Genomic DNA, 26,369 nt, shown 5'->3' with positions numbered 1-26,369 from the left:
TCTATTTTCAGTTCCTTCAGTTTCACATTTTTCCTTGATTTCCTGTATAGCACATTTTGAGATCCCAGCTTTCCTTGATAGTTCAGATTAAAACATTCTTTGTTTATGATAAAGACAACCTTATACATTTTAGAATTGAAATCACAAGCAAGTTCATGTTTTACTACTTGTGTATTGCTTTAAAACTCTGAGAAAAGAAATTACTATCCTTTTAAATTATATGTAAAAGGTGTCTTGAAATTAATGTTTATGTATACTTTTTTCAATCTCCTGAAACATTAAGAATGCTTGGAGAATTTGGCAGATATACAAAGTTTACAACAAAACAAGTCCTATCAGGAGATGTAATTCCCTTGATAGCCTGCTACCAATTGATAATCTAGTATTTGTTGATGTAACTTTACAATATTCAACATGAACTTTGACTCATAATGACACTAAATTGCATCTTATATGAAATCAATAATATACTCTATGATACATTATTAGAGTTCCTGCTCAAACTTGGTTAAAAATATTAAAATATTATCTGCCCAAAACCTTTGCACAGTAGTGTGTATTAGCAATATACAAACAATAATAGACTTAATAAAAGCTGTCATTTAAATTGAAATTAACAGTTTAGATATATGGTTATAACAGTTTAGATGTATGGGAGATATTTGTAAAACCAGCTAGATTCATTTTATAGGGGAGATAGAATCATCATCCTTTGACATGGTTGAACAACTAATCCCAGCCAGTTGGTTCATCGTTTTGACTGCTGAATATAAATCATGGCCCATGTGATTTCTGTTCAGGTGATTTTCCTGAGTCACCTTCACACACCCTTTTATGCCAAGCCATCAGAAGGTTACCCTTTTACAGTTGAGTCAACTGGAACAACGTGAAATGAAGTTTTTTTTCTCTGGAACACAAAGTGCAGTCAGTTTATGAATCGAAACCACAATCTCTTGATTGTGAGTGTAAAGCCCTAACCACTAGGTCACGTGCCTTCACTAGAATATTAGTAGGATGCAAGGAAGTTAGATGTCGAAGAATTATCTGAAACAAAAAAGGAGCAGAGAGAGGGGTTAGAAAGATCCTTTGCCATTCTTTTAAATTTTGTTGTGAGATGTTGTTTTGGTCGTATACCGATTTAGTAAGTCACTTAGTCAAGAAATATATGGACATGTGTCCATAATATAGCTGTGAAGCTAAAAGGTTCGCTTTGTAGCCAGCCATGCGGATCTTGTTTCGTTCCCGCTGTATGGTACCTTAGATAAGTCCTTCTAACATAGCTTCGAGTTGATCAAACGCCTTGTGAGTAGAATTTGATAGAGAGAAGCCATCACCATCGCGTACACACACACGCACGCACGCGAGAAAACTAATAAACAGATGCTTTCGAACACACATACCTTGCATCGTATTTATTCTGCCTGAGTTACACGGACACTCATTTGTCGATCTCGCATCGTAACGCAGTAAACTGTTGGAAATCTGTAACTAACGACGCTATTATTCACAAAATACATGATATAAAATGAAATTTTATCTGAATATAACAGATAAAAATTGAGTAGTAACAATAGTTAGACGCCTTTTCTCCATAACTAAGAAAAATCATTCAATTTGTTTCGTGTTCAAACCTAAGCATACGATGACTGCTTTCGTGTTTCTGTGGAGACACTGGAGTGATCTCCCTTGACAAACATCATGTCGGCACAGCCACAAATATCCCGTTTCATTAATATTTTCGACTGCTTTAGCAAGTATGTTTATAATCTAAGATATAATGCGATTTGAGTGAAATGTGACTGCTATTTTTCTGCAGGTCGAATAGAGGCGCTCATTAGCTTGTCATACTCATAGTTTCTAAAACACATTAGCAACATTAATGAAGTGGAATAGTCATAACCTAAATAGTATTCTTTCGGGACCTAAATAGTATTCTTTCATTGAGAGTTTAACTTCTACCCTACAGGTTGGCACGTTCAAATAGTATTTTTATCGATGTAATAAAATATAGATAACTTACGTTTCACTTTAGGCAAAGGGACTAAATTTGTTAGTGAGAGTTATCTCCCATAGCAGTGTAAACTTTTAGTTATCTGATTTCGTGGGTGTATATATTAACACAATAATGTGAGGAAACTGGTACGCTAGTCTTTCTCCCAAACAATACAAACTCATAAAACTATGTCAGTCAGTCCGCTCACTTAATTCTAATTATATCTATTTAATTAATAACCAATGAATGGTGTCGATTTATTCGATATGAATGGGGTAAAATGCAAGAAAGTAATATAAAGGTGATTTCTGTCGAGCCCTGTCAGTGATGATGTGGCTTTCATACCTGACAGCTTAATGGCTTTGAGAAAAGTATAAACTTTGCCCTAGATCATTAAAAGCACAAAATATGATTCCTGGGTTGCACTTTTTCAACAAATGATTTGTCTGAAATCGTGTTCTGGGACAATAATAATGGCATCGTGGGTTTCGGTTAGCATCAGAAAATATAAATAAGGTGTCAGCCGCCGTAACCAGCGAACTAATGTAACAACGCTCTTCACTCAGATTTCGAGAGATCTGCAAAGGATTTGAGCATTTTCAAACAGTGGTTTGCAGTAGATGCTCTATCTTCCCATTTACTCCTGTCTTATAGTACTTAAGGCTCCAACAATGACCACTGTTTTTATTTCCCTCTCCAAATCCCCAAATCTAACCTTTTTCTTTTTCTAATACTATCCTCACCAGGGCGTGAAATATCAATGATAAAACAGGTTTTTTTCCCCTCTTCATTCACAATCTCTATCTCCAGCTTTTGATGTTCAATTTCAAGATCACATTAAATCATTACATCTGACAATATCCTTATCTTGTCATTTCCCTGAAGTCTACCCATTTCATGGCTTTGTTCTCTACAATCCATACTTGTCATACAGTTACCAATGAATCATTCTTGTAACATCATTATACCTTTTTTTTTTCTTTTTTGTTATTTCTTATTTGGGTCAGCTTCCCACATTCATTCACAATATTCCATACAGACTCACCTTTATCACAGCAAAACCTACACTTGTTACTTTCAGCTGTATTGTCAGTCCTGCATTTTGTGTAATTTGTCCTAAGTGTTCCTGTACCACACAGATAAGCATTTCTGACAACATGATCAGGTTGAGGATTGCTGCTATTTAAAGATTTATTGAAAATGGAATAGTTTGCAACAGCCTCCAACATGTTTCACACCATGGACTGGTTTCATGCCAGGTAATTTTTTCACAGACTGGTGGATCATGTGAATAACAAAACACAATAAACTGCATAATGATTTAATTATGACATATATCGTACATGCATGATGCAAAGACACCCTGCAAACTGTAACAGTCAATAAAATAGAAATAAAATTTTCATACTTCAATTTTTCTGTGTGGATCAGTCAGGCCCATCACCAGACTTTGGTGCCTGGGGGTGCTTCAAAAAGTTCTGAGTGGGCCTTAATTGGTAATAATACTAAAGTGGAGTTTTGAAAGAAGTGTATCACTAAATCTAAAGGTACACTATTGAATAGTGAGGGACCAGTACCATCTAGTGCACCTCCTTAACAATAGGCATGGGCCCAACACCAAATGACACACAGCTTGACACTGATCTGCAATCCGGTGGTTGGCAACCCTTGCTTTGGAGCATTGTTTCTCATAAAGTGTATAATTGCAACTGCTTCTTATGCTTTCATTTTTTTTTAGTATATTTGTATTTCCAGGTCTCTTTTGCTAAAGATCAATGAGTAATAAAGTGTAATAACATTTGTATGTTCTATTCTCAGCGTCCTTTCTCTTAAACATTTGTGTACTTTGTTGCAATTATGTGGGATTTGTAAATATAGTTTTTATATCATGTAACTCTTGTTGCGCCTTAGAATGACATTATACAAATGATTCAAAATATTTTCACACAGTTACTTCCCCAAGAATTTACATATTTGATATGTTACTTTAGCTGAGAGCAGAGATCTTTAAAATTGTATCACTTAACATGATCACTTAAATAGGTTATATACACAAATATATATATATATATACGAGGAGGTGCTGAAAAGTTCCTGGCTCTAAGGGTGTCACAAAAAGCCTAGCTGGAGGCCTAACCTTCCAAGTTTTTTTAAAGGCTTAGAAAAATGGAAGGACCACTGCAATAAGTGTGTGAATCTGAGAGGGAAATATGTTGAATAAAATCGTAATTAACTGATGCTCCTGTATTTTCTTTTACCCAAAGTCAGGAACTTTTCAGCACCCCCTTGTGTGTAATATATATATATATATATATATATATATATATATATATATATATATATATATATATATATATATATATATATATATATATATATATATATATATATATATATATATATATATATATATATATATATACACACACACATACATGCATGTGTGTAGATGTAGGTGTGGCTGTGTGGTAAGAAGTTTGCTTACCAACCAGAGGGTTCTGGGCTCAGTCCCACTATGTGGTACATTGGGCAAGTGTCTTCTACTTTAGAACCAGGTCAACCACAAAGCCTAGTGATTAGATTTGGAAGTCAGAAACTGAAAGTCATCCATTGTATATATATATACAGGGTGTCCACAAAGTCTGGGTACACGGGGATTAACACATACTTTAAGAAATTATTATTTCTTATATATTTAATCGTTCATGTTATGATTTTATTTACTCCATGTACCCACATGGGGATTAACACATACTTTAAGAAATTATTATTTCTTATATCTAATTGTTTATGTTAGGATTTTATTTACTCCATGTACCCACATGGGGATTAACACATACTGTAAGAAATTATTATTTCTTATATTTAATTGTTTATGTTATGATTTTATTTACTCCATGTACCCAGACCTTGTAGACACCCTGTATATGTGTGTGTGCATGTGTATTACTGTTTTCTTCCTTTAACACTGTATGACAGTTGTAAACAAGTATCACCATTACGCAAGCAGTGTCCTTCCTTTCCAATATTCTGTGATAACATGTCTAGCCATGAGGGAATATTATTTTACTTGGAAACATGTGAAGGTTCACAATAGGAAGGGCATCCAGCCATAGAAAAATCTGCCTCAACAAATTCCATCCAGCCCATGCAAGCATGAAAAAGTGGATGTTAAAACAATGTAATGAGTTGGTTTTAGCCTCTGGTGAGTCCTAGCTGTGGTCAACCATTCTTTACAATAAGACATGTATCCTAGGCTTTAAGATTTAGAATAAATGAAATGCTATAAACAATAGTGAAGAATTTATTAAGACTTCTAAATAGAGCATGTTGAATGTAAGCCAGCAATATTTCAGGACAATAAAAACTGGTAGATCTGCAAAAGTTGGTTTTCCTTGGAAGCAAATCATAACATTACCAAGTAATAGGAATTTTTTACATGGGTAAATAAAATTGTAAATCTTCTGGTTGAAATATAGCCCATCAACTCATCACAATTGACCTCAGCAGAATAAAAGAAAAAAAGATGACCCTGGTAAAACTCGTTGAGATTTGAACTCAGAATGCAGAAGACCAAAACTAAATACTGTAAGACATTTTGATGTTTTTTGCCATTTCTGTCATTTCAGTACCTTCAAAGGTTGGAGGGAAAGTTAACATGCATTTTTACATTAAAAAAAAAAAAAAAACTTTATTACACCTTTAAATTGTACATTGTGTCAAATTAAACTCCCGTGATTTATATATCTTTTTACACGCTTCTCTCAATAGATTGTGGTCATGCTGGAGCAGCACCGTTCAAGGGTTTCAGTAAATTATATTGATCGCAATACTTAGTACTGTACTTACTTTTATCAATTTCTATTTTCTGAATAACCGAGTTCACTTTGAGTTATGTTCCTTTATCCATTTATCTCCCCTCACCAAATAGCAATTTCAAGGATTTTACAAGGATTTCCACTGACACAAACACACACATACGAGATAGACAATCCATTTACCAGTGACACGTTTGAATAGTAAACAAGTTCAGTTTAGTATGCTAAGACGTTTCTGATCCTCTGGATTGACCTAGCAAATACACATGCATCTGCTGGATTAAGTAAAGCATTGGATTTTTCTTTTTTATACATTCTATTATGTGTGAAAGAACTTTTAATGCAGTACCTGGTTTTTATAGCATATAAGTGACCAAGTTCACAACATTCCTTCTGGAAGGATGCTAGTCCATTGCTGAGTTCAAGGTGAGCAGTTTTGGGGGAAGAGAATAAGTTGATTACATAGACCTCAGTACTTGACTGGGACTTTATTTTAGTGACCTCGAAAGGATGAAAGGTAAAGTTGATCTCAGTAGGATTTGAACTCAACATAAAGAGTTGGAAGAAATGTCCCTAAGCATTTTGTCCAACATGCTAGCAACTCTGCCAACTTGGTACTTTATTCATGCAATTTACTACCATATCATGATCAACTGGTAAGTACTGGGGTTGGGTAACATGAGTGGATATACCATTATGTCCCTCTATTTCATAAAAATAGCAGAAAGATTGAGTATTTTACTCTTAGCTAAGATATTTAGTTTTTAATTTGATGGAGATTGAGGTCAGTGGGCAATTTAGCTTAATGGTAGAGAACTCAGCTGGTATCTGAGGGGTGCAGGTCCATGTCCCATGGCTGTCTGCTGACAACTTTTTCCATCTTATAATAGCATAATACAAGTATTTTTTATACACCCCCAGTTAAAATAATAACCTCATTGAAACAAATTAACATATTTTACAACATAAAATCTCCAAACACAATGATTAAATGACACCTTTTACTGTCACCACTATGAACTGGAAAATGCAGATAGAACTAAAGAAAATCCTCATGTTCACAGGCCATATTGCAATAATGAAGCAACACTCTAACCCAGTGTCATGGTCTAACAGATTAAAACGTTTTGATTGTTAAATTAACAGTATCTTCCGATACTGTTAACATGGGATTGAATGGTGAGAGCACTGAAACAAAGTGCTTAAAATATGAGACCAAGGCTGGCAGTGTACAGGTGGGATTTGTGGACTTGTAGTTAAATCTATGATGTCACACTTGGTTGGCATTTGACTTGAGAAGAATATCAGAAGCAGCAATTTGTGAAATACAAAGAATGTTTCATGTAGATATATGGTAGGGATATATGAAAGAAAGACTAAAGCTGAGAGTGAAAAATAAATTCCCAGTAAGAAGTAAAACAAAGTAATCATTGGATGATTGCAGAGGCTCCTAGTTTGGTAAGGTGGTCACATGTTTTACAGGATGAAAGAGCAATATATAACAATAAGGACGAAAATAGCTTGGATATTCCCTTGAAGCATCAATGCAACTCAGTACTGTTAGAAGAAGACATACTGTTGGATGATGCCCCAAATCATGTTGGTCTCTAGTGAACAGCTAATAAAGAGAATGTCCTACAATGCAAGCTGCAAGTAAAATATATGCGAAAACAATATATATATATATATATATATATATATATGACACATGCACACACATGCAAAATTTGACTGCCCTTGTATTTCACAAATTGCTGCTTCTGTTATTCCTCTCGAGTCAAATGCCAACCAAGTGTCAGCCATTGTTGTGGAATTGCTCATAGTCAATAGAAATATCCACTTTATGGTGGTTAAGACTGTTGCATACCAACCATCATATACAGCCCTTAACTAGTATCAAATCAGTAAAATAAGTGGGAATTCATCTTGCAAAGTATGGAAGTAACTCCCCATTCTCTTTTCCAGGCCTATAAAGTAACTTGAACTCAGTACTATAAGCTAGCAGAACATCAGATCAGCCATACATCTACCAAAGTGGTATTACAAATTAGTGGAGTGTATTCAATGTACTGCTTTAGTGCACTGTACCTAGATGCCAATAATGGTATCTAGTACACTTGTTATCTACTACAGTGAATAATAGATGACAAGTGTACTTTGGAACTGATAAACTTTATTGCCACTCAAAAAAACTATGCTTCTGTTAATTTTGAAAATGAAGAACTTGAATGCATTTCTGAAAATAAACTTCTGCATTAATTTGTATATTAGGCTGGTTTTAGAAATAATTTAGCAAAGATGTCTCACATAAAATTATGGTGGAAGCTTGAAAGATATGAAAACTAATACAAAAGAATTTGTATCAAGTTTTGGTTGTTTTGGATCCATCCATCCGTCTTCTCTGACCAGCATTCCTGAAAGGTCATGAGGGTTGGGTCCTTGATAGGATCCTATCAGAAGCAACTGTCATTAGACTTTCTGATTTAATTTTCAAGGGTGACTAAATGAAACTATGGATATTATCTTACTTTCTCATTCTTGGTCTACCCCTAGGTCTCCTGCTAACTGAATCAAAAGAATGATATATCGAGCAAAGTTCTGAGTATTTATATTTAATTATATACTTACATGCAGCAATTCTTGAATATAGAGGTTCACTTTCACTTTATCAAACTACAACCTAGTATTATTTTGCCTGGTAAAGGTGGAGAGCTGGCGGAATCGTTAGCACACTGGGCAAAATGCTTAGTGGCATTTTGTCCATCTTTATGTTCTGAAGTTCAAATTCTGTTGGAGCCACCTTTACCTTTCATCCTTTTGGGGCTGATGTAATCAACTTATCCCAGGCCCCCAAAATTGCTGGCCTTGTGCCAAAATTTGAAATTATTTTGCCTGGTAACTTGGGACTAAACAAAAGTATTTATTTTGATTTATTTTTTTATTTAATTTGAAGAAACACAAAAATGAACATGGAAAAATCATTTTCTAACAACAAAAATTGTGTTGATTTTGTTTTTATATCAACAAAAATGAAGAGCTCTTTCATTTCACTTTGAATTAAGTAAAGAAAAAATCTCAGTAATACATGGTGAAGTGATTAGAATTCCTAGCTTTCACCCAGGTAACGTGAGTTTGATTTCTGGCATGAGGACATCATACAATTTTTTTCTGGTGGGGCAATTAAATTAGATATGACCTGGGCCAAAACATAATATATATGTATTAGTCCCAGGTCACCAGCCTCCAAATACCATGAAATGATATGAGCTGCAGTTCAACAAAGTGAAAGTGGGTCCCTATATTCAGGGATTGCCCTGCATGTGTGTTAACAAGCTGCTTTCCCATAAATAATTACAAACTAAATATTGGCTTAAATCAAAAGTTAATACCTACATTAGCTAGGCCTTTGCTGTCACCTTTTTTTTTCTTTTAGCTATGCAGTTGTCACATAAAAAAATGACTGGTTATACTGAAAACTAGGCAGAGTTCTGGTTTAAAAACCCCATATAATCCCTCATAACTTTCTGTTTTGGGGATTTTTCAGAAATTTTTTGCAAATTTATGTTTTGCATATAGGAATCCATACAATTATACAAAATAAAATTTTTTCAATTTTTTAAAATCTACCCTGTATCCCATAAATCCCCAAATTCCACTCTTCCATTTTTTATTTTCTTTAATCAGAGTTTAAAATATAGACAGTCCCACTGCGTGGCACCTTGGGCAAGTGTCTTCTACTATAGCCTCGGGCCGACCAAAGCCTTGAGTGGATTTGGTAAACAAAAACTGAAAGAAGCCCATCGTATATATATATATATATATATATATATATATATATATATGCGTATGTGTGTTTGTGTGTCTGTGTTTGTCCCCCCAACATCGCTTCACAACCAATGCTGGTGTGTTTACATCCCCGTAACTTAGCGGTTCGGCAAAGAGACCATAGAATAAGTACTAGGCTTACAAAAAAAAATAGAATAAGTCCTGAGGTCGATTTTCTCGACCAAAGGCGGTGCTCCAGCATGGCCACAGTCAAATGACTGAAACAAGTAAGAATAAAAGTCCGAATTTTTTGCTTAAATCCCAGTAATGGCCCACCCTTGGGTGCATCATTACTCCATTAAATGTTTATGGGCAGAAAAATATAGAAAAACATCAATACATGTCAGAGTGACAAAGAAACGAGCAAGACATCAGATGGTCGTGAAATGGGCTAAAAACAGCAGCTAAATTGCCCTTAAATCACTTTTGATTTTCTGTGCATAATCGTATGAAGTCCCGTGTGTAGAATTTTTCTGAATTCTCGTGTGCAAAAATTTTCTTAAAATTCCAAAAAATAAAATTGGTGGAATTCGGTTTACGCATAACTTTTCAATTTTTGGAATTTTCAGAAATTCTTTACGAATTTATTATTCAACACACGGGAATTAACAAGACTATGGGGGAAAAAATTGCTTTTAATTTTTCTAATTTTCTAATTAAATCACAGTTTAAAATACGGACAGTCAGAATTTTTGGCTTAAATCCCAGCAATAGACCATTAAATGCATTTATGGGGTGAAAGATACTGAAAAACATCAAAACGTCAGAGTGAAAAACAAAGGCGGAACGTACGAGGTGGTCATGAGATGTGCTAAAAATAACAGCTAAATAGTCCTAAATCATGCAGCAACTTTTTTTTTTGCGATGTGGGGTGTGCATAATGGTATGGGTTCCCATGTATAGAATACAAATTCTCAAAACATTTCTGAAAATTCCAAAAAATTCGGGATCTGAAATGTTATTCCTTGCAGCGGTTTTCCACTGCTCAGAGAACGAGAGATTTTACGCTGTCGCTCGACTCGCTAGAAATAGCAGATAAATTTTCTTCACCTCACACCCTATCATCTTAAAAAAATAAAACAGAACACCCTGAATAATGTAGTCTTAGATATACTGAGTAGAAATAAAAGACGGTGTGGTCTAAACATATTTGTTTTTGTGAAGTCCCATGTCAGCCCTCAGCAGGCAGACGTATGATTCGTGATATTCGAGCCGTGATCATTTCGTCTTATGCTCAAAAAAGTATTCTCTGAGTTGCCATTATCCAACTAGTTTCATTTCCAGGCAGAAAGTGTGCTTTGAGGAAGAATTGCTTACTACTTCTAACTTGTCGAATCATCACGTAGATGTTTCCTCGTCGAAAATTTTGTATCGATGGCAGCAAGAATTGTTAAACTACTCAGCAATTTTACCATGAAAACTAAACATTCGGTACATTGTTCACTCCCTTTCGGCAGGTGTCTCGGGCAAGCAGAACTATTGACTTTGTTCGATTAATTATTGACAAAGGCAGAAGCTTTATGAATGACAAAAAAAAATGCTTCATTAACATAAGAAAATTGAAGCGACCAGCTGTTGTGGTCGGCCTTAACTTTTGTTTGTTTCTGATTGGTTAAGATTTCGATATAATAGCCAATCAAAGAAAGTATTACAGTTTCAAATCAGTCACACCGCTTTCACAATCTTTCCTTTTCCGGTTAGCTTGTCGTGTTGACAACAAGAAGTCTTCCTTTGTAGATAAGTGATCGGGTCCCATCCTCAAGAATAATTCACGCTTTCTCTCAGATCATCGGACATGGGAAGACTATTAAGACATATCTTTCTTTTCCTCTTATTGGTATTACCATCAACAATTAACTTCCTGAATACAGGTAAGTTCTTTGATAGGAGTTTTAAGCACTAGTTTGGTATTTGTACATACGTGGCATTCTGTGTTTGGGTCGCTCCTATCACGCCGTACTGTGGCAGAAACAAATATGAAAAGGCGTTTTTCCTTCTTTTTAATGCATGTGTAAAGTAAAGAGTCCTTCACTAAAATGTTTAAAACCTAACAATGATTACATTTTGTTTTATTATTCCATTAATTTCCAAAGTGATTCATATCCTGTATTTTGCGATGTCGGCACTTTTTCTCGATGTCAACTTTGGAAGTGGTTACCGCCTTTCATTATGGCAAGCATGGATCATCTCTAAATTTATCATATTTACCGACATACAATTTCTTAATTATTAATTTTCACTGTTATTTATTAATTATATTATAAGAAATACCTTTCTATAGTTTAATTTTAATCGAAATTACTGGACAAATGCCGGCCGGTTTCGACATAATAGTGTTCACAATATGTCTAGCAGACAGCATTAACTTGTCGACTTGTTTAAATGAATTAGATTACAGAGAAGCGTTTCCATTAAAGACAATTTAGTCTTTAATATATTCTTCTGTGTTTTGTTTGTCGTTTTGCCACCACCTTCATTTGGTAAACTTTTCTTTGGATCTGGATGGAAACAGAATTTGTTTAATGCCACAGCAATCCATCCAGATATGGCAATTCCCACGAACTTTTCTATTAGATTACCACATCACATTTGGTGTGCAATAAATATGTTGATTCGGTTCTGGTTCTTATGTGAGAAAGACGATAATTTTGTAGTTTTGTTAACCACATTTTCGGTCATTTATTAAATAAATATAAAAGAAAAAGCTTAGGACAAAGTTATATTCGACGCTTCTTACAGTACATTTCTTTTAATTTTAAATGTAAGTGAATCAAGCTTAATTATAAATACTCATATTTAGAAATATTTCACTGTTTGTGTGGTGGGAGAAGACACATGCCCTAGAAGTTTTGTTTGGTGACTTTGCTAAGTCCATTTACTTACACGTAAGCAGAGTGTTCCTTTTGTCCCCACCCCCCTCTCTCGTTCCCATTAGAAAGTTATTTCTGTTACACTCCTTCTTTTTAGAATATGCATGTGTTTCTCAGCTGAATATTTAATTCCTTTTTTTATTCCAACATTTTCTTGGAACTTGACACAATTATTTCATGTTCTGAAAACACCTGCAAACTGGTTCTGGTGGTTTTTAGTTAATATGTATCGAACGTGTCACATGATTGTTTCATCTTGTTTCAGACACAATCAGTCTTTTCTTTGACAACACGATGGCCATAGTCCCGTTATATTACAATTAAAGTGATATAGCATGGATATATCAGGATTTGTTACGGGAAAACCTATTTAATTTCAGTTACATGTTGGATTGGAATAACTGAGAAGGCGGCCATATGGTTGTTTTATTGTTGATACAGGACAGGCCTCGATTAGTTTCATATTTTAGTTTTAAACGATAACTGTCTTAGATTTTAAAACATATTTCCATCGCTATTTGAGACGAATAAATTGGTTTGCTTCTGTATGAACTCAGAATTATTGAAAATACAAGGCAAATTTTCGCTTTTAGGAAAGTCTTAAGCAACGAATATTTTCAATAATGAAAGTAAAATTGTGTTCTGCAGGGAACCAGCATCCTGGGTAACGTTCTCAAATATTCTGTGATTACATTAATAATTGTGAACAAAACATAGTTATCAACTAGCTAACTGTATCGAGTGGTACAGAGTGTGAATGATAGCAAATAAAGGAGATACAAATTTCATCATCGCCTTTGATTAAACTTTGGTGAGGATATGAAGCTCAGAAGATCCACGAATCTCGGAGATGCATATATATATATATTTTTAAATAGCAGTTCCTTTTATCATTGGTAATAAATAAACACTTTTCCTTTTTTTTTATACCAATGAAACACCTTCACTTTTGACCAGGTATAAACACTTGGCGACTCGGAAACGAAAAGTGCCCGTTATTCCATGTCTTTAGATTTTTTCCTTTTTTTTATATTTAAAAAAAAAAAAAAACTGTATGGAATAGGATTTAATAGAGATTTAGCAGCTATTTCTAGCAATCCGGACAGCCACGTACAGTCTCTCTCCAGCTGTGAAAAACATAAACCACTCCATGCTTTCTGCATGTGGTGGCCCAATTTTGGTGAACTTTGTAGTCAATCTACAATGTTTGGTTTGCTTATTTTTAGCAATTTGTTTTTCTTTGAAGTGTGCAACATTTATCTGGATTATCCAAATATCAAATTTCAAAAGAAATTATAAGATATTTGTTTACTTCGTTTTTTGGTAATATCTGCTTCGTGTATAGACACCATGTCTAACAGTATGTTTGTGGATAGGCGAAGTGAGATCAGCTGAGCTAGATATTGGAATTTCACCAGGTGCTGAGTGCCCTCTTTAGAAATTCTTAGAAATACACCTTATTAATTCCGCTATTGCTGAATCCCAGCACAGGACTGAAACTAGTCCAGCTAATCCCTCTTTTTCAGTCCACAAAACTATCATACATACAGGCAAGGTATTTATATCTGTCTGTACATAAAATTCTACATTTATATTCTATTATACCATTTATCATTGAAATATAATAGAAAATAAGAGTACTGGCAGTACTCCAGCATGGCCACAGTTTTAGGGCTGAATCACATAAAAGAATAAAAAGAAAAAACATTGCAAAATCTGTACATTTAGAGGTGGAAGTAACAAAAGTCATACTTTTCAGTATTTTGAAAGATTCCTGGATAGTTTTTATAAAATAATTTTTTTACATAAACACACACAACACAGTTCACTCTTTAATTATATAATAAAGAACAACTACGACTATTAAGGTACAAAATTCTTACATTATCTTGGTTGTTTTTTAAAACCAAGTCAGTTCTTATCAAACAATAAGTAGTCCAGTGTAACCATCGTGTCATTGTATTTCCATGACTATATTATCTTTCTCTCCCTCTCTTTGTAAGATGGTAGCTTCCTGAGCAGAAAAAATAGTCTTATACAATATTAAACCTAAAAGTTAAGTTAGAGCAACATGGAAAATAATATGGGTTTCAAATTTTAGCACAAGGCCAGTAATTTGGGGGAAGGGAGTAAGTTGATTACCTCAACCCCATTGCTCGACTGGTGCTTATTTTATCGACCCTGAAAGGATGAAAAGCAAAGTTGAACTCTGAGCATAAATATGGATAAAATGTTGCTAAGCATTTTGCCCAGCACAGTATCAAATCTGCGAGCTTGCCACCTCACATGGAAAATGATATTGCAAATAATAATGGTTTCAAATTTTAGGCACAAGGCCAGCTATTTCAGGGTAGGGGTAAAGTTGATTACATTGACCCCTGTGTTCAACTGATAATTATTTTATCAACCCTGAATAGATGAAAGGCAAATTTGACCTCAGTGGAATTTGAACTCAGAACATAAAGACAGACAAAATACTGCAAGCACTTTATCCAGCATGCTAACAATTCTGCCAACTTGCCACCTAATATTGCAAATAATGACATAAGAATAGTGTAAATGTCTTGTCCTTCTTGTAGCTGAGGTTTTTCTAACTCCCAGAAAGAAAATCATGGCAATGCTCTTCATTGTATAAAAGCTAATGTTCATATGATCATATGACTCTTGGATCCACTATATATATATATATATATATATATATATATATATATATATATATATATATATACATACACACACACACACACACACATACATACATACAATATGGAGTTACAATAGATGACAAGAGGTTCTCTGGGTATCCCTGTTGTTAAGTGGGGGACAGGTAAAATTTGTAGAGGATGTGTATCTTATGGCAGTTGATGCTATGTTAGTTGGATAACTGAAAGCTGTTCAAATAGATAAGCTCTTTTTACTGACAAATTTTTCATGCTAATTTTCTTCATAAAGATTGAACTCTATATTGAATAATTTTTTCCTTATATATATATATATATATTAAATATGTGCAAAATATACAGTAGAAGTCACCTATTGTGATCACTTTATGACAGTCTTTTTATTATCAATGATTGGCTAACATTAAGTGGAAGATATAACAATCTCTTTCCCTCAATTTAGGTAACCATGTATCTCCTCTAAAGCAAAACACCTGTTTTTGTCTCTATCATAATTTAACTTCTCATCTCCTAGCATGAAGACACCGCCTTCCATACCACTCCCCCTCTCAGTTAAGGGATCTTTGTCTTGTAAGTTACTTGGTCATCTTACCAGTGCTGGTGCCATGTAAAAAGAAGTTATTTCCAGTATATCTGAGTATATAGATTAAAAGTCACTTCAGTTGTTTTGTTGCTCTGGGTCAGCTTTAACCAAACAGACCTATCACATCCAAGTAGTAAGCCAAATGACTAGGCACACTTCACAGATCTGTTATACTAAAACATACCATGTCCTTGCCCCAGCTAAACATGCTGTGATTGTTGGTTTGTATTGGGCTCAGTGTGACCATGTTGCATTCTCCTGGCCATGCTGTATTCTCTGTCCTGTCTACATTTTTACACACCAACACAGGACACCTGCAATTGGGCTATTATAATGTATAATAAGAATTTAGGTTATATTTTAAGGAGACCACTTGACCTAATCAAACCAACAGAACAAGCAGCCAGACAATAAAAATTATGGATCATCACTCATGGTTTACTAAAACTAGTTGTTAAGTTCTGTAACTTAGCAGCAGCATAATTAGTGCTAGGAGTGGCCAGCAATGGAGTGAAGTAGGTGGAAGAGATTTAGGAAACTGGTTAGTAAAAAGAGACATGTGGTGAAGAGTGAAGTCATATGCAGTGTTCTTCTGAAATGTGTTGTATGATAATGGAAGAAGAGCAATGAAAATAGGATCTGATGTAACTAGAGTGGAGAATTAAGGAGAAAGTGGCTTTTATTAGAAACATTTATGTGATGCATATAGACGAGGACAGCTTGGTAAAGAAGTGCTGATCTCTAACTGCAGAGGGAACCTGTGGGTGGGGTAGACCCAGGAAGACTAAGAATGAGGTGGTGAAATATGATCTTCAGATGTTGTGTTTCACAGAGGTGATGACAAGTGACCAAAACTTACTGTGCTTAAGACACATCAAGTTAAGTGAAACCATAGTCATGGCCAGTGCCAGTGAAGTGTGAAATCATCTGTGCCAGTGACATGTGGGAGGTACCCATGCTGGTGACACATAAAAGGCACCTGTGTCAGTGGCACATATGACACCCTGTACACCCTGTGGAATGGTTGACATTAGGAAGGGCATGAAGCTCTCCACCTTGCCAGCTCCAGTCAAACCACCTTACCCATACCAGCATGGAAAACGGACATTAAATGATGAGGATTTACTTTAATGTATGTGAGAGAGAACTGCACGTTACAGAACTTAACAACTAGTTTTAGTAAACCATGAGTGATGATCCATAATTTTTATTGTCTGGCTGCTTGTTCTGTTGGTCTGCTTAGGTCAAGTAGTCTCCTTAAAATATAGCCTAAATTCCTATTATACATTATAATAGCCCAACTAATTGCAGGTGGCCTGTGTGTGTGTAAAAATGTGTACAGGCCATGTAATTCTCCTTATTAAGTCTAGTTTAAATTCTGGTAAATTTTGTTGAACCAAATCTGAAAAAAAGTTTCTTTGATTCTTCATTGTACTTTTTATAAGGTCAATATACTTGCATGTTTCTTGCATTAGTGAATATCTCAACATATGTTGAAAAAAGAAACCGGTTTTCATCTGTTGTACCCTTGACCTTCTTCAAATTGTATTTAGTAATGTTCTCAGAATTTGGAACCAAACCCTTTGTTAAATCTATGTGAGAAGATTGTTCTCAATTTGTTGTCTATACTAAGGATATTCACCTTATTAGTTTTTTATATATATATATATATATATAATTTGACATGTATGACCGAGACTTTTGGAAATGTGCTGTGCGTGAGAAGACCCGGCAAGCCAAGTGAGATTGTTGCCAGTGCCCCTGGACTGGCTCTTGTGCGGGTGGCACATAAGATGTACCATCCTGAGCGTGACCGTTGCCAGTACCGCCTGACTGGCCTTGTAGGGTTTTCCAGCGAGATCGTTGCCAGTGCCCCTGGACTGGCTCTTGTGCGGGTGGCACATAAAAGACACCATTTCGAGCATGGCCGTTTTCGTGCGGGTGACACGTAAAAGCACCCACTACACTCTCTGAGTGGTTGGCGTTAGGAAGGGCATCCAGCTGTAGAAACTCTGCCAAATTAGATTGGAGCCTGGTGTAGCCATCCGGTTGCACCAGTCCTCAGTCAAATCGTCCAACCCATGCTAGCATGGAAAGCGGACGTTAAACGATGATGATGATGATGTATATATAGCTTGACTGACCCACTAGCTAAACTACAACTCTTGACATGTAACACTATATTTATTCAAGTAACACTATTTTATGCTTGATTTTAACTGCAAAAACTGGGGTGCAGCTTATACACAGGGCAAATCTAAATCAATGAAAGGAAAAAAATTTTGTACTGCGATTTAAAATTAGAGTTGTGACTTATGCATGAGTAGATATGGTAATTATTGCTGAGATAGTGAATATAAGCATTGATTAGGTGTAGTAGTTTAGCTGGTGAGTATGAGTTCAGTCTCTGGGTTAGTCAATCTACATACATTGAGGTTCAAACAAAATAATACAGGCTGTATCACAAGTACTAGAATAATACAGAGAATATCCCTACTGTTGACAATGAAATGAGTACAATCTATTCTTGGGGATTTAAGAAAAGGTTTATTCCAAATTCTGAGACTATTACCAAACTCAGTACGAAGAAATCCAAAAGGTATCACAGCCAGAACATGATACTAACAACCAAGATGATGATGTTAGAACAAATAAATCAGTGTAATAATATTTCCTTATCTCAGAAATTTAGACAAAATTTGTAAGAACATCTTTGTGTATATAAATATTAACAAACTAAAATTTGTTTTCTATAAGATACAAGATGATGATTTATTTTCAAACGCAGAAGAGCCGTTAGAACAGCAGAACTGCTGTTCTAACAGTGTTTCTGCATTTGAAAATAAATTATCATCTTATAAAACCATGTTAGTATTTCAGAAGTGTATGTACCAAGCAAATATGATTTGATCTGAGATTGTGTGTTGAAACTAAAACAATTATAATATGAAAAATACATATTAGCCATTTGAAAACAAAAGCTGTTAACTAAACTTAAACATTATTAATTTAATGTCAACATTTTTGTTGCACAACTGCAGCTTGGTCACTGATGCAGTTCCACTGAATCTGTCAATATGCCAGTGTGTAAAATCTTTTTCCCTACATAGGTATTTTCTAAAATTCTGTAGGTAAATGGCAAAGTACAGCCATGATTTATATACTGGTGTAATTCTTCAGTGGCTTCCTCTCCTCCTCCTCCTATTCCTAATGGACTTTGTATTGCACCAATCTACATACAACAATACAATAACTGCCTGTGTGATGTTGAGCAATGTTGTTATTTTACATCTAGCAAAACAAAAGGCTAAAATCCAAGGAAATGAGTAATTGTATAAACAAAAAACAGTTGTGTTTAATGTAATAATAGTTTCTCAGACTATTAATGCCAGCGTTAGAAATGAAACTTATTTTTATTTACATCTTCACTGTATTTTAATCGTGAATTACTGATGTAAATATTAAAATGTCTTCATCTCTTAAAGTTGAAGTTAATGGTCCAAAATGAATAAATAGTTTGAACAATAACTCATCTCAGGTATGACATTAAAGCATATAATCAAGAAAATAACTGTACCAATCTTAGCTTATTTTACAAATTTAATGTCTGTTTTGCTGACCCATCTGCTCATGGTCTGAGGGGAAATAGATAAGATAAACCTAAGGCCTAGCATGCATGTATCATACCATTTATTTATATAATGAATAAAATGTATTTATAGAGTCTTTACAAGTTAATTAGCTCTTCTGTAATCTAATATTTCTTTCAGATCTGAAACATAAAACTTTTGACTAACAAGCTACTGTTTGGAAGTCAGTGTATGTGTTTCAGAGTGTTAAACTATATATAAAGCACCTCCCGATTGGGTTTCTATAATAGTAAGAGTTAAATTTAGAACCCTTCTTCCAGGAATAGTTTCAGTGAATGATATTGTAAAGCTTCCAGTACAAGTATAGCTGTAAGGCATTTGGCAGAGTGTATACAACATCTTGTCAGTAGAATAAACAAAGTTACTTTTTTCTTTTTTTTTTTTTCCTGGCCAGTGATATGAAAGTTAAATTTAGTCACTGGTACAGCCACATGTGCTAATTTATTGTAGAAAGCTTTTGGAAGAAGAATATTTGAAAATTCGGAATAAATTGCATATAAAAACAGTAATACTTTTGTACCAATCTGTAAATTGAGACTGGGGATTCAGTTTCTAATCTAAGTGCAAGGTCAGAAATTAGATGAAAGGTTTCACAGATTTATCTTCCTTGGTGAAAATCTAATTATAATGAAGAAACATCTTTGGCAACTGCATTGTCTTTTAACTTGTTTCAGTCATTACTCTGCAGCTGTCCTGGGATACTACTGCCTTGAAGGGTTTAAGTTAAGCAAATCAACCCGAGTACTCTTTTTCCTGTTTTGTTAAGCCTGGTGCATTAATTTATCAGTCTCTAGGTTATGGGGACATAAACAAACCAACACCAGTTGTCAAAGACACATATTTTATATGATGGGCTTCTTTCAGTTTCCGTCACAAAGCTTTGATTGAACTGGGGCTATAGTAGCAGATACTTACTCAAAATGCCATGCAGTAGGACTGAACCCAAAACCATGTGGTTGGGAAGCAAGCTTCTTAACACACAGCCACATATTTCAATATTTCAATTTTACTTGCACTCTTACCAAATTTAGTGTAAGGTCTCATTTCCTAATACCTATAAAGCAAGATTAAATTTGTCTTTATTTCTAAAATTATGCTGTTTTTTGTCCATAGATATCGTCAATCCACATTATTTATAAATTTCTTGTCAGTGGATTTGATATAAAGACACTAAAAAACGCTCACTGTATGTACATGTTTGTGTTTCCTTGTCTTTACATTGTGTGATAGCTGTAAATGAGTGACACTATCATACAAGCAGCCATTCATTTCAAATATTCTGCCAAAGCATTATCTTGCTTAGAAACAGTTGAAAGGTGACAACAAGGAGGGCATCCGGGTGTTGAGAATTACTCCAATAAACTCTGATTCATGTCAGTATGGAATAGTGAGCATTATGATACACACACACACACACATATAAATATCAGGTCATTAAGAATGAAATGTCCGATTTTCTTATGCACCAAGTTTGACAGTCGTTAACTCTGATGTTTTATCCTGACAATGCTTTGTTTTACAACACTGAAGGGTTACATCATCATTTTTCAAAATGCAATTCATGGTGTCTGATTATATTGTGAGTTTTCTTTTGTAAATCAATTTTTGTGAATCCATGGATAAATCAAAAATTGTGTTGCTTATGAATATGAGTTCCATCATGGAACCAATACATCCCAGACGGCTCGAAACATCAATAAGGTGTTTGGTGAAGATGTGAATGAGCACACTGTATGTCGATGGTTTGAGAAGTTCCAGTCTGGTGTCTTTACTCTTGGTAGATGTGAAACCAAGGTGGATAATGATGAACTGGAAACTGTAGTGGAAGCACTTACATCTCAAACTATGCTCGAGTTAGCAGCAAGGTTTGATGTTTCGATTCCAACTGCATTGGACCATCTGAAAGAATCGTTATGGTAAAGAAGCTGGACGAATACCACACAAACTGAATGAGCATTAAATGACATGTTGTCTTGAAACTTACTGTTCTCTGCTGTCATAGCATAAAAGCAGACCATTTTTGCATCATATTGTTATGTGTTATGGAAAATGGATTCTTTTCAACAATAGCAAGTGTTCTGCATAGTAGTTGGATAGAGACAAGGTGAGAAAACACAATCCAAAGAAAGCCAATGATGTCTATTTGGTGGTCCAGCAGATGTATACATCATCCAATTGGATGAAATGATGAGTGAACTTGTAATTAAACAACCAGGATTGGTCAATAGAGACAGGCCAATTCTCTTGTAAGATAATGCTTGACCATTTGTTACACAAAGAACGCTACTCAAGTTACTGGAACTGAACTTGGAAGTACTCTGTCATCCACCATATTCACCAGACATTGCGTCAACTGACTGTCATGTATTTCAGGCATTAGACAACTGGGAAATATGTCCTGTGTGTCACATGTGATACACAGGACAGACAAGGGGGTAGTTATACTTTACCACAGATAATTGTCTGCAAAACTGAATATTTATTATCTGTGGATTTTCCACAGGTGCCCGCTTGCTTATGATTTACAAATTTGCTGGACAAGAGTATAGTCACATACATTACCTTCAGCATATTACTACTACTTAGTTTATTTCACTCTAACCGTATTCAAATTCTGAACCTATTGGGATAAAACTAAACATACTTATAGTGTATGTTCTGTTTCTCTTCCATTTCCAACTTTATTTCCTTTCTGTGCTGCACTGCACATTGTTCCATCCTTGGAAGCACATCAGTTATTTTTTTTTTCAAGAAAAGAGATTGCTAGTTCCTCCTTACTTAATCACAAGCCTTCTCATGACATGACACAACTGATTCCAAGAGAGAACAAGAAGAAAAAAAATCCAATCCTAATATTTGACTCGTACTTTACCGATCAACCTAGGAAGAATGAAAGACAAAGTTGACCTGATATTTGAACTCAAAATGCAGGGAGCTAGAACAAATACCACAAGGTATTCTACCTAGTACTTTAACAACTCTGCCAATATGCTTCGTTACCATTCATACCACCACTTTTTTTATAATGGTAACCTTTATAACATGTTGTTGCAACTATGATAAATATTGCATCAGCATTTTTTTTTTTTCTTTCCTCATTTTACATCAGTTTTTTCTTCAGTCTTCACTGCTTGTTAACCACCCACTCATTTATTTATTTATTTTTTACTCTATTTTGATCTTAAATAATAATTTTGTCACAGATCTTTATTGGTGTTCTTATTATTTATTCTAACCCAGTGTAAGGCAGCAAGCTGATAAAGTTGTTAACATGCTTAGCATTTCTTTCAACTTTACATTCTAAGTTCAAATTCCACCAAGGTTGACTTTATCTTTTCTAGGTCAATAAACACTTAGGTTGATGTAATTGGCTAGCCCTATGGCCAAAATTTCAGGCCTTGTATTTCAACCAAGTGTTTCTCAACCGTTTTTGTTCTATGCCTCACTTTGGTTTTCCAAAATAATGTGTACCCCACCATGATATATATAATATCCTTTACTTGTTTCAGTCATTGGATTGCAGATATGCTATGGTATCACCTTGTAGTGTTTAGTTGAACAAATCAACCCCAGTACTTGTATTTTTCAATCTGATACTTATTCTATCAGTTTCTTTTTGTCAAACCTCTAAGTTATGAGAATGCAAACAAATCACTACCAGTTGTCAAGTGCACAAATGCACATGAGCTCCCATACAGTTTCCATTTACTAAATTCACTTACAAGGCTTTGGTCAGCCCAAAGCTATAGTAGAATACACTTGCCTAATATGCTATGCTGTGGGATTGAACTCAAAGCTATTTGCTTGTAAAGTGAGCTTCTTAGCCAGAGAGCCATACCTGCACTTGCATTCAAAAGACACTTTAATTAAAGCTTTATTGCAAGTTTTATTCACTTATTATTTACTTTCCATTCTGAAGTCTGTGGTTTCAGTTCTTTTTTTGTAGAACCGTTTTACTTCATTACTTAAGTAAGTTAAAGCAGGAACCTCCACATGGTTGCTTCTCTTCCATTGCAATTTGTCTTATTAAAAACAGAAGCAACCACTCTCATTCTATAATTATGAAGGGCACCCGTCTGTGAAGATAATTTATTGGTTTTACATTTTGGCGCAAAGCCAGCAGGTTCGAGGGAGGGTGTAAGTTGATCCTATCAACCCCAGTGTTCAATAGGTGCTTATTTTATCGACCTTGAAAGGGATAAAAGGCGAAGTCAACCTCAGCAGAATTTGATCTCAGAATGTAAAGTCAGATGAAATGCCACTAAGCATTTTGTCCAGCTTGCCACCTTATCTGTGAAGATAATTCATTTAAAAAATTAATGTACAAACATCAAAATTAGCAGAACTATTCCACATGTATTATGAAAAAACGAATGTAAATTTACTTAAATATTCTCTTCTAGTGACCTATGATTCAATTTTTAATCTTTATGGCTCTGTTATTTTCCAGCTTATAACATATATAATAAAGGGGCTCCTTTATGGTCATTCTGGCTGCTAGTAATAACAGCCAAAACTCCCCAACAACCTAAAACATACATTGGAGAGTATCATTCCTAATGTCTTTGTGTCGGCACTCTGTCGCTTACGACGTCGAGGGTTCCAGTTGATCCGATCAACGGAACAGCCTGCTCGTGAAATTAACATGCAAGTGGTTGAGCACTCCACAGACACGTGTACCCTAAACGTAGTTCTCAGGGATATTCAGCGTGACACAGTGTGACAAGGCTGGCCCTTTGAATTACAGGTACAACAGAAACAGGAAGTAAGAGTGAGAGAAAGTTGTGGTGGAAGAGTACAGCAGGGTTCGCCACCATCCCCTGCCGGAGCCTTGTGGAGCTTTAGGTGTTTTCACTCAATAAACACTCACAACGCCCAGTCTGGGAATCGAAACCGCGATCCTATGACCGTAAGACCGCTGCCCCAACCACTGGGCCATTGCGCCTCCACCATTCCTAATGTACAAAAGCGAAAAAAACTGGAAAACTTTTGACCATAGACCTACTCAATCAGGGCTTAGGTTGAGCTATAAAGTACTTGAATTTGTTTCTTATTGATGCACTAGACTCCGTGTCTCTCAAACCCTGTTATTAACTGCTACAAGAACAAAGGAGATGCACTAGAGTTAGAAACTACATGAGTGTCAAGTTTATGGACCAGGTTGTGAGAATGAGTGAAAGGATCCCAGCAAAATTGATTAGAACTAGGAGTATCCTTGATGAGATGCGGTATCGGTTTATCTCATATTTATCAACATAGAAAAGGTCTTTGACAGAGTGTCACACTCTAACCTGGTGGTCACTAAAGAAACTAACCTTCAATGGTTGTGCAAACCATATGCAGTGATGTACTTAGCAATGTGTACAGCACAACCATGAATTTAGTATGTAGGTAGTGGTCCATTGAAGCTAAATATTTTTAGCCTCCTTAGTTTATCACTGTCCTCCAGACCATTACAGAGGAGGTTAAGACTGGTCAACTGTGGGAACTTGTGTATGCTGATGACTTAGTTCTTATAACTGAATCAAAGATTTAGAGAAGACATTCTAGATATGGAAACAAAACCTTGGACTGGCAGACCCTCTCTTTTCTGCCCATTTACCACTTCCTTGGTAAACTTTCTGTAGTAAGCCATGGCAGGTTTACAATGAGACTTGTTGCAGGCAGATGTTAATAGCAGAGAGCATGGATGGATTGAAGGGGAAGTTGAATAGGCAGAAGGTCTGTATGGGAGTAATAGGTATGAATGTGAATGTTAGAAAACCAAAGGTGATGGCAAATGATAAAGCAGGTGCTGAGGTGGCAGAACAGGGAATGTGTGCAGGCAGGTTCATCAGAGCTGTTGTAGTGTTGTAGTTACTTAAGTATGACATGTCTAAGGTGAGAACTGCAGATGGGAGGGAGGGAATGTGAGTTAGCTCTTGAAAGAAAATGAAGATGGAAGGTGTGAAAACATTTTGTTACCTAGGAGATAATTTGAATGAAGAAGGTGAATTGAAGTTAGTGAAGGTAGCTAGAGTAGATGCGCATGAAAGAAGTTCTAGGAACTGAGAGGTGTAGTAATGGGAAAGGAAGTGTCACTGAAATTGATGAGAAAGTTATATATGTTGTATGTATAAGTCGTCATGACTGATAGGAGTAAAGACATCAGTGATGAATGAGGAGCAGGAAAGAAGAGAAATGAGAATGGTTTAGTGAATGAGTGATCCTGGGAGGGAGGAGTTTAAACGATGAATTGCTGAGAGTGATGGAAATAGTCACTGATGAATAGAATGAGATGACTAGGACATGTACTGAGGAAGGTTAAAGGTAACAAGGTGGAGAAGTGACAAATGAATGTGGGAGGATGTAGAGAAAGGGGGAGCAAGGCAGATGTGGTTAGAAATAATAGAGGCAAGGAGGTTGTCCAAGAGATGGAGAAGTTGGGGCAAAATGAAATGTCTAACCCCTGCTTTGGCAGGGAAAATGGCCTTGAAACATTTGTTTCCATATAAATGATTAATATCATACAACCCTTTAGCATTCAGATTATTTTATCAACTGTAATACATATTCATTCACATTGATTTGAATTAATCATGCATTATCTTTGTAGTTTTGAGATTTCTATGACATGGTTGCTTATGTTTTGAACGACATTGTTAGGTATAGATGAGAAGCTAGATTTGGCCAGCTTTAACATAAAACAGGGAGAAAATTTGGGGCCAGATATGACTTGTATGCTAAAGGGTTAAAGGTAAAAAGAATAAAGGATTAAGCTTTTAGTTTTCTTTCTTTGCATTCTGTGTCAGATTAGACCAAAAATAAAAAAGAATTATTTCATGCATTTGTTCTCACATTGTCAAGAGTGAAAATAACAAGAAATGTGCATACAGAATGACTTTGCCTTTAACCATGTTGGATTGTTAAAATTAAGTTTGTTATATTCTGATTTCAGTTTATTGACTGG

The 26,369-nt window shown here is 35.3% G+C and overlaps 2 protein-coding genes across 2 annotated transcripts in view; one reads left to right on the top strand and one right to left on the bottom strand.

Annotated features, from left to right (window-relative positions):
- The first annotated feature begins 11,323 nt into the window (after positions 1-11,323).
- The window catches only part of LOC106871296 (translocon-associated protein subunit alpha), a 29,125-nt gene continuing 14,079 nt past the window's right edge, over positions 11,324-26,369 (top strand). The window contains exon 1 of the mRNA XM_014917680.3: positions 11,324-11,507. Coding sequence (XP_014773166.1) covers positions 11,432-11,507 — 76 coding nt within the window. The 5' untranslated portion in view covers positions 11,324-11,431. The remainder of the gene's footprint in view (positions 11,508-26,369) is intronic.
- LOC106871297 (cytoplasmic tRNA 2-thiolation protein 2-A) overlaps positions 14,259-26,369 on the bottom strand; it is a 56,292-nt gene continuing 44,181 nt past the window's right edge. Inside the window, exon 15 of the mRNA XM_089338340.1 lies at positions 14,259-14,520. Coding sequence (XP_089194466.1) covers positions 14,478-14,520 — 43 coding nt within the window. The 3' untranslated portion in view covers positions 14,259-14,477. The remainder of the gene's footprint in view (positions 14,521-26,369) is intronic.

This window comes from Octopus bimaculoides, chromosome 20 (genome assembly GCF_046866305.1).
Source record: "Octopus bimaculoides isolate indiv1 chromosome 20, ASM4686630v1, whole genome shotgun sequence".
NCBI lineage: Eukaryota > Metazoa > Mollusca > Cephalopoda > Octopoda > Octopodidae > Octopus > Octopus bimaculoides.
The sequence above is the reverse complement of the archived record's forward strand: the minus strand, read 5'-3'. Positions and strand labels throughout refer to the sequence as shown.